Below are 18,277 nucleotides of genomic sequence, written 5' to 3'. Positions count from 1 at the left end.
AGAAATTATACATATTCCAAAGATATTATCTTTCTAGTAAATTGAGGGCATAATAGATAAAAAAAAATTATACTTTTTTGATTTGTCAAATTTAACAAATAAAAAGAAATATTGAATTAGAAAATTTTTGAGAAGTAAAAAGGGAACAGAGAGACTAATACTTAACCATTTTTTTTCACTTCTTTATTGGTTTTGTTACTTTGATTACTTACTCTCTTTATTTTCTTTTTTACTTGATTTATACATCAACAACATATATTTATTTTACTTGTCTATTTTAAGATTTTTAATGATTTGAAGATAAAATCAATAATTCATGCCAAATTTAAGGATATTTTTAATATTTCTTTTTAAAGTTTGGGATTAACTTTTAGTCTCATATTTAAAAATTATTTTATCTCATTATTTATACTAAAAATTATCAAATCTATTCCCAGAAGTTTGTCAATAATCATTTGGAGGTGCCATTACCATTTAGTAGTTAATTCAACTGCAAATGATACATTTATTTAATCTATTCTTTTGGTTGTCAGTGCACCTAACCTGGCTAGCTAGTTTGTCTTTTTTAACTTTTTTTTTAGCCCATATAATTTTCCAGTTAAGATCAAGATCAGGGTAATAAAAACAGGAAAAGAAAAAAAAAATTATTTAGAAGACTGAATATACATATTACATGGGAACAGTCCCATTTTTCAAAATTGAAGAGATCGAGACTGACTTAGTCAAAGCCCTCTCAATCAAAAGTCTCGAATTTGATTCATAAACACGAAGAAACTCCTATTGGAAAAGGAGACCTCTATATTGCTGCATAATCCGGATCAGTTGGACCAATGAATTCCAGATACCAAATGGTATAGCAAAAAGAGGGGATAAAAAGAAAGAAAAATCACTAAGACTATGGGGTTACAATTCTTTAAAGTCTATGATGACTTTAGTAAAGAAATGAGACTAATGAAGTAATCTTCACTACATGGAATTGTAATACCTCCCATAGGATGATTGTACCCAAATTCTTCTTCAGCCCAATGCAACAAATCTTGAAATAAAGGGTGATTCAAGTAAGAAATTGGAACAACAAATCTCCTATATGTTTCACCAACATAAACTGCAAAATGCCCCTTTGGTACATCATTTGTAGTAGATGAAATGCTTCCATTTCTTGGTGAAATCGTTCTTCTAAGCTTCTCTTTAGCATGAGATATTCCAACCAAACCTTTTCCCATTTTAAACACAAGAATTACTAATATTGATGTTTTGAAGTGTATATTGAAATGAATTTTGACTTGGGTTTGAAATGGAAGATGGGAAAACTAGACTATATATATACACAAACATTTCAATCCTCAAATTGGCAATAAATTAAAGAAAGATTAATGTGTGAAGTTGGCAAACATATCAGGTGAACAAATTGGCGAAAGATCACATGGTTTTGCCTAATCTATTTTAGGACATCATGTCCTACCACTTTACGGTACAACATTAATAAAAATCTTGCACTATTTGAAAAATGTGACATGTTGATTTTTGTTGAACATATCATTAATTAGATAAATAAAAACGTATTCTTACTTAAACTTTTAAAGGGAAAATGAGATCGATAATCACACAATTTCAACATGCAAAGCAGATGCAGGTCTCGAACAATGGGTTCATTTGATTCAATACTTTTCATGTAGAGTATAAATTTATAGTACGTAAAATCTACTAAAATTGCACAAAATAGTAGATATAGACCCATAATTTTAAATATAAAAGATCCAATGTTAATAATCTTAAAAGTTGAACCCATAAATCTAAAGTCGTGAACTGCCTCTATCAACGTGGTGCCATATCATGCAGAGATTTCGGGTTCAAGTTTCACCATCATGATGGTGGTGCCATATCATGCAGAAATTTCGGATTCAAGTTTCACCATCATGGTGGTGGAGACAGCTTTTGCTAACAGAATTCAAAAAATAAAAAAGTAAACATGCGAAAAAGTACAAAAGAAATTCAACATATAATATATATGCATAGATTTTTTTGACCTTATAGACATAATATAATTTTCAAGCCCCGGCCCCTTCGCACTTCTAGTTAGCTCCGCCTACCACCATCATTATTACTATTACATGTTTTTCTCACTAAAAAATCAATCTCGAACGTTAGGGGATATACTGAACACATAATTAAACAAATACTTCCACATTTAAATTTATAGACGAGATGGTCACATATTTATATTTGACTTTTGACAAGCTCTTACTAACTGCACTTCCAGTACTGTTGTTTATTGATACAAAAAGATGTTTCTCGATTATGTGAGGATAGCAACAGTAACTCATTTGATTTCCCTATATTATAGAGGCATTGAACCTGGACTTGGCATTGTTTAATAAATCAACTTTTGCCAATTTACCAGCTAAAAGTTAGTGGGCTCATTTGTATCATAATTCAGATTCTTGAAAATAGTGCTCTTTTTTCCCCTTATGTTTGGGTTCGCTTATCAAGAATTATATTTTGTTACTCTGTTCAAGGCTTATTAGTAGTTGCTGGCATTGAAGTAAATGCTCCAATGGTTTTAAAAAAAGTTTTTTCTTTTGGGTCAAGAATTGAATTAAACTCCTAAGATATTTTGTTTCCAAAATGGTTTTTTTCATTTTTTAGTTCCTAAACAGAATTTAAGTTTAATCTTATAAAAATTGTGTATCATGTATAAATACTTAAATGTAATAAACAACAACAATAACATACCCCATATAATATCATAGTGGGGGTTCAAAAAAAGTCGAAGTGTACTTGGATTTTATCCTACTTCATGGAATTAGAAATATGTCTCCGAACTCACGTAGGTTTGGTGTCAACTAAACAGGACAAAATTTGAAGCAATAAATGCTCAAAATTTGTTGTACTTAGCTTCTTTCCTTTTCATTTCCATTTCCATTTTCTATATAGTTATATCACTATCATCATCCATTTATGGCAAAACGTGTTAGTATTAAAAGTCAGATCATTATCACTACTATTTGTGATAAGTCAATCCAGTTTATGTTGACACATTGTTAATTGTTATTGAAGAAATTGAGCAAGTCAAACCCATGATTAATTAACAAATTTTCATACTAGTTGTTGCCTTATTTTCTACGATTTTTTTGTTGAATTGTGTCTGCAGACTGCAAACCAATAGTCCACATTGAGCATGGCACATTGCAAAGTATAGTAGTAGTATTTATTAATAAAAATCCATTTGTGGAACTTCAAGAACTTTGATTAGTGGAAAATCACCAATGGTATCAATTCACGGCCACAACCAAATTATAATTTTATTCACTTAATTATATCTTCATCAAGTTCGTCACGTGGACATGATTCTTTTTCATGGAGCAATCACGTGAACATAACTTCTTTAATCAATTTAGGATGTACACAGTTTAAAGATATATATTTCTTCACAAGTACCAGGTAAATTGAATCATTAAACTTCTTAACATAACTAATTATCATGTTTAGATCGATGTCTGCGATCACATCTTTGATCAAGAATAAGGGCCCAAGTGATATATAGTAATATAGTATCACGTATCCAATGCAAGTTGTCATTGATCATTAGACAAGAGACTTCATCCATTTATAGTGCTATTAGTCAAATTGAAGGGGGTCCTCTTGCTTTTGGTTATGAGAAAAGTAGTAGGACCTGCTGTTTTTTCTTCAACAAGTATTATATGGTCTAAGTACTTTGTCAATTAATGAATTGGAAAAGCAAACCATGTTATATTTCATGTGTTGTTGTCTTTTCAACAGCACTAAAAACATTTGGATATGCATTAGGATTTACTGCTTGCCTATAAAATATATACTTATGCACAGTTGTTCTAGAAAAAAAAAGTAACTTTCTTTTCCTGATCTTAGTTTGTTGTTTTAGCTGAAAAAGACTAGAATATTTATGGAAAAATCAAGATAGTGATGAACTGATCTCTTGCTGAAATACATAAAACTGAATTAATTTGGCGTAAAATGGAAGGGATGTAAATATTTGGTCTTCGGTTTCTAGGCCATACATGCCGTAATGCTGGGTGTCCATAAATACCTTGAAGATCACCATTAGCATTGTGGTCAATCACTACACTACCTCTGTCATACGTGGGACATTACACGAAGCAAGAGTGCATAGTCAACACACGCCTAAAGCGCCTAAGTTGGAATGTTTAGTTTGGTATAGCAAATTAGATTCCTATTAAAGAAGTGCTGCTCAATGTCAACTCATTATTCAATTTATGAAATTCAATGGGATCCAGAAGTGCTGCTCAATGTCAACTCATTTTCAGATGATATCCACACTGTTAACAAATATTCATTTTTGATTTAAACATTTTCTTATAATTTGATTCATAACATTTCTCGCATTGAACCCACAAATGCCTGTATTTTTGAGTTACCCGAGATCATTAGAACTTTCTTTTATAGTAATATGTAATCTCTCTTGACAAATTCTAATCAGCGTATTATTATTGTGGATTTGTAACAATGCATTATCATAAATGATCAGCAGATTAGAGATAAGTTTCTACCTTCTTCTCTTGCTTTTCTATAACCTTCTTATTGACTAATGCAACTGGAGAAATATTCTAGCTTTATTGAGTTCTCTATTATTCCAATAATAATCATCCTAAATTGACCATGTTATAAGTACTCAACAACAGCACTACTTGAACCAATATGCATCATGAGCCGTCCCTTTAGTACTATGGATGATCAGATTTTGTCTAAAATCTTCAGGAGATGCACATATAGATTCGTGTTTTATGATCAATCGATGGGATGCTGACCACACTTTGTTGATTCAACATCAAGAAATGGCTTCAGGTAGTCCGTAACTAAACTATTTCAAGAAAATGAGATATCATGAATCTGTTCTTTTTTTGTGAAAAGCAATGAGGCCTTGTGCTTTTAGACATAGTTTCAAAATCTAAATAGTTTGATAATTAGTTGGAAGGCATATTCATGTGTTATTTCATGTGCTATTGTCTCTAAATAGTGTGCGCGAAAAACTCAACTACACAAGTAACCTTTAACTGGTGCCTACTGAAAATGCCTATTCAATACACATCACTAGGATTCCACAACTTGTCATAGGCCTATATAAACACATAAAGAAAAGCCTCTACCACCAAAATTATCATCAAAACTTTAAACTATTCAAAGCTTTACTCTGCTTTCAAAGTCCTTACAAGTTCGTTCAATCATTATTTGCTCGTCTATATTGAACTAAACAACCATGGCTATCCGTATGCCTCGTATAATCAAGAAGTCTTCTACAGCTAAAGAATTTGGTTTCGATTATCCAATGGGTGGTCTCACAATACCTTGCAGAGAGGATGTCTTCATTAACCTTACTTCTCGTTTGAGGAACTGAAATGGAAACTTGCTTTCACAATTTTATACTAAAGCAAGTTTCGGACACCATAAAGTTTAGGAGTAATTTGAGAAAACAGTAATTAATGTTAGAATGAGGATGTTGCCTTGACTAGATAGATTAGTGAACTTATATTTGCAAAGCCTGATTGTTAAATTGGGAAGATGTGAAGTATTGAACCTTCTTGAATTGATGGTTTCATTCAGTTAGCATTGATGTTTTTCTTCTAATCATTCCATTTTTTTTCAAGTTTTCATGGTTTTCTAATAAGTCAAGTCAAGGTGAGCAACACTTTTGTTTTGATTACCCCATTTGTTAACCAATCTTACTCTTACAAAATTAGTATTTCAGCAATTTTGCAACCTCTTATTACTTCTAAGCAATTGATTAACACAGAGAATTGTGCTGCATTTCCATGTAAGGCAACACTAACTAAGTAATTACTGGACACAGTCTGTTGTTTGCTCCGAGAGCAGGCATTTGAGAACTCTATGAGACAAATTTAAACTTTTTTAACTTAGAGAATTGATACTTCAGCACTCCGTGCTTATAAAATTTAACAAGAAAAGTGTCACTTTTTTTCGCTAGTTTTCTCTAGTTAATTGTAGCTGCACAATTGATTGAGGGATACTATAAAAACGCAGAGAAAAACCTTATTGAAATGCTATATATGACCTGAGGTCAGAGTTTAGCATTATGACTTGGTCCTTGCAATGGACAGCTTAGGAACTGACCAGGAGCATCATCAATAAGATTTTTAACTTTTTCAAATTTGGTAGGTGTAACTTACCAATTGCAATAGTTATGGAACAATCAAGATAGTGATGAAACTGAATCAATTTGGTGTAAATATTTGGTCTTCGATTTCTAGGCCACACTGCTGAGTGTCCATAGATACATAGAATGTTGAGTTTGGTATAGGAATTTAGATTCCAATTAAAGAAGTGCTGTTCAAAGTCCACACATTATTCGAATAATATAATCTCTCTTGACAAATTTAAGTCAACGTAATTATTCTTGTGGATTGTACCAGTGAATTATCATAAAGATCACCAGATTAGAGATAAGTTTCTACACTCTTCTCTTGCTTGTCTATAACCTTGTTATTGACTAATGCAACTGGAGAAATATTCTAGCTTTATTTAGTTCTCTATTATTCCAATAATAATCATCCTAAATTGACCATGTTATAAGTACTCAACAGCAGGACTCCATCCTTTGATGACAAGAATCAACACGCATCCTGAGTCGTCCCTTTAGCACTATGGATGATCAGATTTTGTCTAAAATATTCAGGAGATGCCCACATACATTCGCGTTTTATGATCAATCGATGGGATGCTGACTACACTTTGTTGATTCAACATCAAGAAAATGAGATTTCATGAATCTGTTCTTTTTTTGTGAATATCAGTGGGGCCTTCTGCTTTTCGACAGTGTTTCAAAGTCTCTAAATAGTTTGATAATTAGTTGGAAGGCATATTCATGGGTCACAAAAACTCAACTACACAAGAATTTTTAAGTGGTGCCTACATAAAATGCATATCACTAGGACTTATCAATTTGCCATTGGCCATTGGCCTATATAAACACAAAAAAAAAGAAGCCTTAACCACCACAGCTCTCAACAAGACTTGAAACATTCAAAGCTTTCCTCTGCTTTCAAAGTCCTTACAAGTTCTTTCTTTCATTATTTGCTCAGCTATATTGAACTAAATAACCATGGCTATCCGTATGCCTCGTATAATCAAGAAGTCTTCTACAGATAAAGATGTTCCGAAAGGCCACTTTGCTGTGTATGTTGGGGAGGAACAGAAGAAGAGATTTGTGATCCCTATATCATTCTTGAGCCAACCTTTATTTCAAGACTTGCTTAGTCAAGCAGAGAAAGAATTTGGTTTCGATCATCCAATGGGTGGTCTCACAATACCTTGCAGAGAGGATGTCTTCATTAACCTTACTTCTCGTTTGAGGAACTGATGTGGAAACTTGCTTTCACAATATTATAGGAAAGTAAAGCATGATTTACACAACCTGTAAAGTTTATGTATTGGAGGAAACAGTAGTTGATGTTAGAACGAGGGATGTTGCCTTTGACTAGGTAGATTAGTGAACTTATATTTACAAAGCCTGATTGTTATTCATGTCAAAGAGATGAATGCCCCTTTGACAATTGGTCAAAGATATTGAAGTTCTGGTAATTTTCTCCTTATCTTTCAATTAATGGTCATTTATGTAAATGATTTCTGACATCTACCTCCGAACGAAGTATGTTATCTGAAGATATGATAAAGTGGAGAAATACTTGACTGATAACACATCCACACTTTGCATCTGCTGCAAGTTTCTAACTAAGCGAAATTCGCCCAAAAGACTCATAAGGTCATTTCTCAGACATTTGAAAACTACCAGTTTAGATCATGCTTTCCCACTCACACAAACTAAATGGTTTAAATGCATACATATCATACAAATCATATGTTTTTTTATGAAAGAAAATAACTTCAGAATTTAAGCCTCATTTGCCTGATTTACAGTAGGCAAGACCTTACTTGAATTACCAAAATTCATCCAAACAAGATCCGATGGTCTCAATCTATGAATTCAAATTCATCATTCACCGGCTCAAATTAATCTAGAGAACTATTCTTATAATTTTGGGAGGCATCAGGGTCAAATTCAACTTTTGGTCAACTCAAACCTGGCCCTTAGTTCAACGGTCTGTATTTCAGATTGAATCCATGGAAACGTTACCATAAGCTAGAGAATTCATTACAATAATTAAAATATGATTTTGTTATCATTTTCTATGTAAATTGTGTTGGGAAAAAGACACCGACTAATTCCGATCCCTTTTGGACCGCCTTCGAGCGGAAAATAATAACAGAGAAATTAAAGAGAATTATGAAATAACACAAGATATAACGTGGAAACCCAATCCAGGAAAAACCACGTACCACCCAGAAAAATATTCACTATATGAAAATTATTACACCATACAATACACAATATTTTTCCTCACACAACCCAATTTCTAAAATACCATTCTCAAGGAAATCTTCAAGAGAAAATTCTCTAAATCTCACATGTATTTCTCTAGATTTTTTTGGTGATTATAACCTTCTCTCTTGACTTTCACCAACCAAATGCCCACAACTTTGACATTTGGCCTCTTTATTCAAACAAATACAACAAATCAAAGAATTTCATAATTGGAGATTAGGGCTAAACATGCCCACTTTGAACAAAATTAGTTGAATTCACGTGAACCATGACTTAAAGGCTAGACGATCTATCTACGAATCCAACACACAAATGAAAATATCCCGTCTTAGTAAACTAGGTCATACAGGACCATAATGCTGGCCATATTGGAATGAATGTAGATTTCCATTAGAAAAAGTGCTATCCAAAGTTAACTCATTATCCTCCTTATATAAACTAAACAATTCAAGGAGCACTAAGTCAATTGATTTTCTTGACAAATTTAAGTCAGCACAGCATGTTATTCTTATGAATTAGAGATAATCTTCTATATTCTTCAGGCTGAGTCCACACATGCTCAGAAGTGGACCAACAAAAGTAGACACTCATTGGTTTTGCTCTTCTTTGACCAGAAACATTGCACGACTTATGACCTTCTTATCGATAAGTAATGAAACTGGAGAAATATTCCAGCTTATCCAAATCTCTATTATTCAAATAATAATGATCCTAAATTGACCATTTTGTAGTTACTGTATAAGTCTCCAACTGCAGCACCAACTTGTATCCTGGGCCATCACTTAAGTATTATAATGGATCTTTGGAATGATGACTAAAACTTGTTGATTCAATATCAAGAAAATGTCTCCAGGTGGTCCCTAACTCTACCATTTTCAACAAGATGAGGTTTCCATATGTTGTTTGTTGTGAATATCAGTGGGACCATATGCCTTTAGGCATAGTTTTTGTGGGGGAGGAAGCACTACGACTAAAGTTTAATATGATAATAAATAATAAAAATAAATTGGACACTAGAATTTTATGTGGAAACCCCTCAATCAGATACAGGGGAAAAACCACGGGATAGAAGGATCTTACTAAGATAATATGGGAGTACACTGCTCTCAAATACAAGGAGAAAACAACAATTAACACTTCTCTTTTGTAAAAGGAACAACCCACTAAAGAGGACACTCAAGACTACAATATTTATCTTGGTGTATAACTCTCTTTGTGTTCTTATTGGATTGTATTTTGTGGGATGATCTAAATGAGGGCAAGAGACCCTCTATTTATAGAAAACTAGAAACACGTAAAATCTGCGTATTGCACCTCCTTTTTTGACTACGCGTTCAAAACGAGTTTTGTTCTCTTTTTGACTACATGTTCAAAACACATTTTGTAGTATTTGACTATCTTGCAGTTTCAAAGTCTAAATAGTCTGATTAGTTGGAAGGCATAAGCATAACCATGTGTTATATCATGTGCTATTGTCTCTAAGCACCAAAACTCACCACACAAGTATTCTTTAGCTAGTGCCCACATATTGCCTATCCAATGCATATCAGTAGGATTCTACAACTTGGCATTGGCCTATATAAACACATACAAAGAAAGGTTTACCATAACACCTCTCACCAAAACTTCAAATCATACAAAGCTTTCCTCTGCTTTCAAAGTCCTTACAAGTTCTTTTCCTTCCTTATTTGATCATCTATATTGAACTTAACGACCATGGCTATCCATATGCCTCGTATAATCAAGAAGTCTTCTACAAGTGGAGACGTTCCGAAAGGTCATTTTGCTGTTTATGTTGGGGAAAAGCAAAAGAAGAGATTTGTAATCCCCATATCATTCTTGAGCCAACCTTTATTTCAAGACTTGCTTAGTCAAGCTGAGGAAGAATTTGGCTTCTATCATCCAATGGGCGGTATCACAATTCCCTGTAGCGAGGATATGTTAATTGATCTTACTTCTCGCTTGAATAGGATCTGAGGCTTTTCCTTTCACAATTTTGTAGAGAACTAACCTGGTTTTCCAGTTTGTACATTAGAAGAATTAGGAAAGGCACATCATTTATACCACATGTTAGAAAATTAGATAGAGGGGTTTTACTGTCAGATGCAACAGTAGATCCCAATCGAATTGTAATTTTCAGTAGTTTGGCAAATGAATATATTCTTTATCCAGTTGATTTAATAGTAATCTTGTTGAACAAAGTTCTTTACATGAATCTATACTCTCCCTAACACGGGAATTGAGCTTCTGAAGTGCTAAAGTCTGTTAATTAACTCCAAAAAAACCAATGCGTTTTGGTTAATATTTCAATCCAACACCTTACCTTAAAGGTAGTTATATTCGTTAGCAAATTGCTCTTCTGCTTTTCTAGACTTGACATCAAATCATACATACAGCCATTACTTGCTTTGCTTTTAAAGTCCATTTTCTCCCATATTTGCGAAAAGGGGTTCCACGCTCGAGCTCTCAAATCGTCTCGTTCATGCATTCAGTGGTTTTTATACTGAAATCAGGGTAGCTTTTAAGCGTGCGTTCGTGCTCTTGCTCTGTTCGAGTTGGATGTTAAGTCATTGGTCAAGTGATTCACGCCCTGTGAAGAGTATTTCCTGTCAGGCTGCTCTGAAGCAATAAGATGTGGATGGAGGCCTTGTACACAGGTAAATTTATTCTCTTTCAGATGCTTTTAGCTCTTTATTGGGCTCTTTGAATTGGGTAGCCAGTTTCATGGATATGTTATTCGAAAAGTTCATGACATGAAACCTGATTTTTCTTTATATAAATTGTTATTTGAAATGTATGACAAGGCTAGGCCTGTATACACTAAATTTATGGTAGTGATTAGTTTGTTTAAGGGCATAGGGATAAAGAACAGGAATATACCTAGTGTATTTCCACGAGTGGATTCGTTTCCGATCGGCTTAGGAAAAGGGCATAGAGATAGAGGAGTCAAATCAATTTGTGTGGCATTCTGACTGCCATGTCAGCTTGTAGTCATTCTGGCCAAGTAAAAAGGTACCATTCTCTTTCTTCACCTATATGATCTGAAATGAAATGCTTTTCAATCACAACACTGATTAGGTAGCCTTTGAATGGCCTTCTTCTATATATACACTGATTAGGTAGCCTTTGAACTAAGGCCTAATGTTAATTTATGTTTCAAGTCTGAATACAGCTAGGAAGCAATTGGCTTCTCTCACGTTACTTGCTGTTTTGGGATAGTAATAGGTAACTTTTTATGTCTCCCAGCCAGAGACGAATCTAGGATTTCAACAATACGGATGCATCATTACTTTAAAATAAGATCTAATATTTCAAGGAAAACGGCATGATATACCCCTATTTTTTCACTTAGAGCTGATATACCTTTCATTATGAATGTGGCTCATATATACCTCTATTGTTACACAAATGGTTCACATATACCTTTTTTCTATAATGGAAGCGCAAAAATTAATATAAAAAAACAATCCATATGGGGATATATTTGATCTTTCTCACATTTTTTTTCTTAGAATTTTTTATTCAACAGGTAATTTGAATTTATTGTTTTGATGGTCAAATTTATTTTTCTCACTAATTTTATTGTACATGCTCCAACTTTTTTTTATAGATATAAAAACTAAATTACAATATCGCCGAAAAAAATTGTTTTATAATTTTTCTTACTTTTTTCTCTTTTTCGATTCACACTTCTTTCTTTTATTTCTCTTATTTTTACGCTAAAGAATGAAAGAAAAAAATTAAATAAGAACAAGAAACTCAAATAATGATAGTTACATAAGTCAAATGATAATTTATATGTGAAAAAGATCAAATATACCCCTACATAAGTTTTTTATAATTAAAAATAAAAAAATAGTTTTAAATTATTTTTTTCAATTCTATTAGATGAAAAGGTATTTGTGAGCTACTTTTGTAATAGTAGGAGTATATGTGAGCTACTTTTGTAACGATAGAAGTATATTATATATGAACTACTTTTGTAACGGTAGGGGTATATGTGAATCACTTTTGTAACGAGAGGTACATCAACACTAAATGAAAAGTTAAAGGGTATGAATATCCGGTCCTTTTCCCAAAATTTTATAGTGACAATAACTTGGCGAGCAAAAGAGAATGCGTTTAATTGAAATATATTTTTATTTGATTGTTTACTAATTAATGTTGTATTGGAGCCCACTGACTTTTCTTTTTAAAAAATAAAAATTAATGGGCAAATTATTTTTTTGGCTAGGTTCAAACTAGAGACCATGATGTTGAAAACAAGCCCTCAGACTAATGAACCATCTGATCACTTTGTGCATGAGTTCCTTTTGCTAATATTTAATATATTCTTTAAGAATTATACAAGTAATATATCGAATTTAGTCGGAGGATCACGGGTTCCGTGACCCAAAATTAACACATAAATTCGCCCTGCTCCCAGTATGGGTATGTCCAGGGTTATGTTTTTATCCGAGTGGTCCAGGCTTAAGCTCCAGGTCGTCTCTTCTTAAAAATTCTACAACGGTTAATGCTTTGTTCCAAGTTTCAAATAAGCTAGGGCCTATTGTAGTTGAACAATATTACAAAAATTTCAACACCTGGAAGGCAAAAACATGTGATACAGTGACATTGTCTTCTGCTGGTACCCACAGATACCTATTTACACATATTGTATGAGTTGCCATTGTCTATATAAACATATTCAAAGAGGTATCTACCACCACAGCTCACAGCAAACTCGAAGTATTCAAAGCTTTCTCTGCTTTTGAGTTCTTTGGTAATTCTTTCTTTCTTTTCACATCTATAACTAAAAGGTTATGGCTATTCTTCGTATGATCAAAAAGTCTTCCACAATTAGAGATGTTCCCAAGGGTCACTTTGTTGTGTATGTCGGGGAGATGCAGAAGAAGAGATTTGTAGTCCCCATATCATTTTTGAGCGAACCATTGTTTCAACACTTGCTTAGTCAAGTTGAGGAAGAATTTGGCTTCAACCATCCAATGGGTGGTGTGACAATTCCCTGCAGTGAGGATTTTTTCATTGATCTCACATCTCGCTTGAGGAAGTGAAAAGGAAACCATTCCCCTGTTTTGCTCAATTTTGTGTAGGTGTAAATCAGGATCTCCACTGTGTACAGTTTAGAGTTAGAAAATACACTAGGTAAAACATAGCGAATGGATGTCATTCCTTTGTGTTTTGACTAATGACATTTTTCTACTTCAAAAAAAATTGAAGTAATGAACCTTTTTACTTCTATGGTTCTTGTCCATATATTGATGTAATGAATTCATTGAAATAGAAATTTTTTCCTCAACTCTCATGGTTTGCTAATCAGAATGAGCTAGAATCTAGTCTTCTAAAGTGGCATAACGCATTCAATTGATGATATTGTGGTCACTGCCATCTTGGTACAATGATAATTACACTTTGTGGTTTCAAATGAAGTTAGTTGGTAGAGGCAGTGAGGTATAACTCAAGATTGTACTAGAGCTGCAGCATTGTGGAAGTACTTAGTGCAAATTAATTAACTCTTAATAATATTTACTATCTATACTTCTCTTGATTTACTCAAATTTCTGGCAATAGTAAGGTTAATTATGGCTGACTCATAATTTAATGGAGATTTTGTAAGACAGACACATACATGTTGATAGTCAGTAAATATTATCTCTACCCTTTGGAAACATTTCTCAAAATTTGTTGAAATAACTTGGATTATTCTAGCATGAGGGACCAAACAAATAAGTTGCCAGATATTTCAGTAAATTTATCTCTAATCGTTCTGTTGATCCAACTCTCAATAGTCCATTTATGACTTACATATACCAGTTGGAACTACCATTGTTATAAACAGCAAGACATCTCTGACCAAATGGTCCAGACCTGAGTCATTACAAGATAATCAACAATCGTTATCAATTGATTTCTAAAGATCCTGTGTTCTCTATCTTGTCATGAAAGATAGTGGTGCCTGTTGATCTTCAGGCACAATGGCCTAAAACCATAAATTCTTGAGAATGAGTTGGACAGCAAAGCCATGTGATACTTCTGGACTTCATGTGCTATTGACAATCAATAGTGCAACAACTGCCTCTTCACCAGTGAAATCTTAAATAAGGTTGGCATGTTTTCTCTTGTTCTTCTTAAATATATGGACACACAGTTTGCATATATTTGTCCTTCAAATCATCATATGGCACTGTTCCATATTTATGGATTTGATTCCGAGAGATCCTTTGTTCCACGTATGAGAAAAATGTAGGACCTACTGTTGTTGAACTTATACGAGCTAAAACAAATAATCATGTCAATAAACTGCAAGACAGGACCAAGTGGCAATTGATATGTCAGTGTCTTTCACTGATGCCCAACCCAAATGGCTCTTCACCACAATCGAGGAGATTTTCCGACTTGCCATTCTCTAATATAAACATGTTTTGAGAAGTAGCCACAACCACAACAATTGTCCCGGAAAAACCTAGAGAACTACCCAAAGATTTTCCTGTGCTTTCAGAATATTTAGTAATTCTTATCTTTATCATTTGCTCATCTTAATTAAAAGATCATGGCTATCCGTGTTCCTCGTAGAATCAAGAAGTCTTCAACATCCTTGGATGTCCCCAAGGGACATTTTGCTGTTTATGTTGGGGAGAAACAGAAGAAGAGATTTGTGATACCGATATCATACTTGAGCCAACCTTCACTTCAAGACTCGCTAAGTCAAGCAGAAGAAGAATTTGGCTTCAATTATCCAATGGGCGGTATCACAATTCCCTGCCCAGAGGACATCTTCATTGGCATCACTTCTCAATTTAGGATTTAAGTATATATAGTTGAGATCATTTTTCCATCTTAGATCTCGCAATTTTGTATACCAAAGTAGGAGATTCATCTTGTACAGTTTGCTAAATAGAAGTTATATGAAGATTACCACCACAAAGTTTGGTGCTTTTTGACTCACAAAGACTAATTCAAAGAATACAAATTTGACATTTCTTTTCTCTCGCTTAGTGATTTATTTAGACACTTTATGTGTTATTATATATCAATTTAATCCGACACCGGAAAAAATTATATCACTAGTGCAACAACACTATATCCAGTGTAATCCACAAGTGAAATCTGAGAGAGTAGGAAGTACACAAACCTTACTCTACCTTTTTGGGATAGAGAAATTATTTCCGATACATCACTAGGGCATAAAAGTAAAATCCTTTTGGTTTTTGATTTTTTTTTGTTAGGTAGGTTTGAAATAAGACTTTCATGTTCAGGCACTGGTGTAGTACCTGACATTTTCGAATTAATGTACGTTTGCTTGATGCGAGTTAATGACATTGAGATTATTTAAATAGTGCATAAACAATGATAAAATTATTAATCTAATTTGAAAAGAAAAAAATTAGAGACCAGAAAAAACGAATCTGCAGTGACATAAACAATGTATTGACTTCAATAACATTACAGAATGTGGTGTATATTTTGACGCCTCAATAAGTAATTACACTAGGAAACTCGCTGCTCATCTCATGCTTATTCCTTTTAACATATTGTCCTCCCCATTGCATGTTAACAGCATCACTTGGTTTCTTCCTTTTCTTCATCTTTACTTCTTCAACAGCTAGTGGACACTCTTTGACCGTCTTTAATACCCTACAAGCCTCTTCTTCTTTTCCAGAAGATAGAGATAATACTGACTCTGATGGGAATGGAATTTTAGACGGTGTATTGTGAACACTAACTCCGTACTCTGAAGAACTACTGCTACTGGACTCTTAAGATTCTGTTTATTGTGACCCTTAGAGCACGTTAGGCAAGAGAGCATCAACAAGTATATTTCTAACCCACAAACGCAAACAGAGTTGGAGATAATATGATCCCTTATGCATTTATCACAGAAACTACTAAAACAACATTTGCTCGCTATAACTACATCTTTCATTAATCCTTTACACAATGGGCAATGAAGCTCTGGTCGTATATCTCTATAGGAACGCTTAGACGATGATGAAGAAGAAGAGCATGTCAACGTCCCTTCAACCTCCTTCGAAATAGCAGGTTCATTAGGCTTCAAAACTCCAACACTGCCACTTGGTAACTTCACTTTCTTGATGTCATAATTGGGATCACCATTTGTAGGGCAATGCTGAATGAAATGCCCAGGCACGTTGCATCGATGACACACATACCCCGATGGTGGATGTCCAAAATCAAAACCATTAAGAAAAGGCGATCTTATGCTATACTCGAGTCATCTCTTTCCTCCCGAGACTATTAAATTCTTGGCCTTGGTATCCTCATCATCATTTATACTGCTACTACTACTGGCTCTGCACTGGATTGCCTGATTGAATTGGCACTACTTTTGGAATTGCATACACATCATCGCCAAAATCATCGCAATCATTTGCTGAAATTAACTCTTTTTTTAATGAATGAACCTCCTCTTCGGCACACAACACTGGCTTTGACTCCTCTGTAATTGCTATGGGCAAGCAAGGTAATCCAGGAGCGCGACGAATCAAAACACTTGTATTTCTAGGAATCAACGTGCCATGACCATGCTCAACATAATCATCCTTAGTTTGTGCGTTGGTTAACAAGGTCAAAATCTTTACCCCTACCATTACGCTTCGATTCAAATATTTTTAGTTTCAAATTCCCAACACATATAAAGTGATCAAGATTTGGAATCGAATCATAATCTTTAGCACTCTTATACTTGAAATACACTGCCATAACTAAAATATTTTTGCTAGAAAAAAATAATCAAAGAACAGTAAGAAAGTGGCTTGTCAAGAGACAGTTAAGAATAACCCTTATCTAGAGAGTTTTTTTTAAACTTCAATCTTTCCCAAACCAACTCGAACTCTGAAAAGGGAAAAAACTTTCCAAAAATTGCAATCCCATATTCCCATTCCCATACGAACTCAGGTTTCCTTATTTTAAACTTACAAAAAGGGTCAAAATCATTTATACCCTAAAATTGAGTTTTTTTGCCAAAATCATCCTTAAACTATTCTCCAAGCTTAGATTACATTCTTAAAATATTATTCTTAGCAGAAAACATATTCTAAGTATTTAAAATTTAACAATTTTCATCCTTCAGCTAGAATTTTTCAGAAAACTAACAGATCCTACAAAAATCAAGTCACTCATTTGTATTTATTATTCTAAAATACACCAAAAATATTATCGTAAATTTTTTGGGCAATTAAGTTTAACATTATGCAAAATCTTTTAATTCACAGTTTTTTTTCATTTATTTTTCATGTGATTTAATATTAAAAATTTACCCGTTGAAATATGTTTCTTCTCAACTGAATCTGCTTAAGTGGTATTTGTAGGAGACTTCTACTTCTAATAATGGAGAATGAAACTCAAATGCGAGAAATAATCAGAATTTTGATTAAAAACTCGAATGCGAGACATAAATAGAATTTTGATCACCTTAATCAAAAAATTATTAATCTAGCTACAATTTGACTTTAAAAAAAGTGAAGAAAATTAAACTTCAGCTTCCTTCCATTGGTAAAAGAGAAGAAGAACAGATTATGTATCCTCACACCTTCCTAACATTTTTTATTTCAACAAGCAATGGTGTCCACGATTTTTAATTTTTTTCAGGAGCTTTTTATATTAGGTAACGAATTATGCAGAATTTTTTTTTGTTCACATGAATTGCACATGTTTTTGTAAGATCCCTTAATTTTTTGACAATATCTAACTAAAAAATCAAAATTGTTAACTTTCAAATACTTGGAGGATATTGTCTGTCAAAAAATATATTTTAAGGATGTAATTTAAGCTTGGGATATAGTTTAAGATGTTTTTGACGAAAAACTCCCCTAAAATTTATTTTAAAAATCATATTTTCCCCTCTTTTAATTGACTATTTAA

At 33.4% G+C, this 18,277-nt stretch overlaps 2 protein-coding genes across 2 annotated transcripts; one reads left to right on the top strand and one right to left on the bottom strand.

The window, feature by feature from the left end:
• Positions 1-775: 775 nt before the first annotated feature.
• LOC129884457 (auxin-induced protein 15A-like) lies at positions 776-1,299 on the bottom strand. Its single transcript, XM_055958753.1, has one exon. It carries the CDS (start codon positions 1,221-1,223, stop codon positions 921-923), a length of 303 nt encoding a protein of 100 aa, XP_055814728.1. The 5' UTR covers positions 1,224-1,299; the 3' UTR covers positions 776-920.
• Positions 1,300-6,557: 5,258 nt separating this feature from the next.
• LOC129884456 (auxin-responsive protein SAUR21-like) lies at positions 6,558-7,612 on the top strand. The gene has a single exon (XM_055958752.1). The coding sequence runs from the start codon at positions 7,115-7,117 to the stop codon at positions 7,370-7,372; it is 258 nt and encodes an 85-aa protein (XP_055814727.1). The 5' UTR covers positions 6,558-7,114; the 3' UTR covers positions 7,373-7,612.
• Positions 7,613-18,277: the final 10,665 nt, after the last annotated feature.

Source organism: Solanum dulcamara, chromosome 4 (assembly GCF_947179165.1).
Source record: "Solanum dulcamara chromosome 4, daSolDulc1.2, whole genome shotgun sequence".
NCBI lineage: Eukaryota > Viridiplantae > Streptophyta > Magnoliopsida > Solanales > Solanaceae > Solanum > Solanum dulcamara.
The sequence above is the reverse complement of the archived record's forward strand: the minus strand, read 5'-3'. Positions and strand labels throughout refer to the sequence as shown.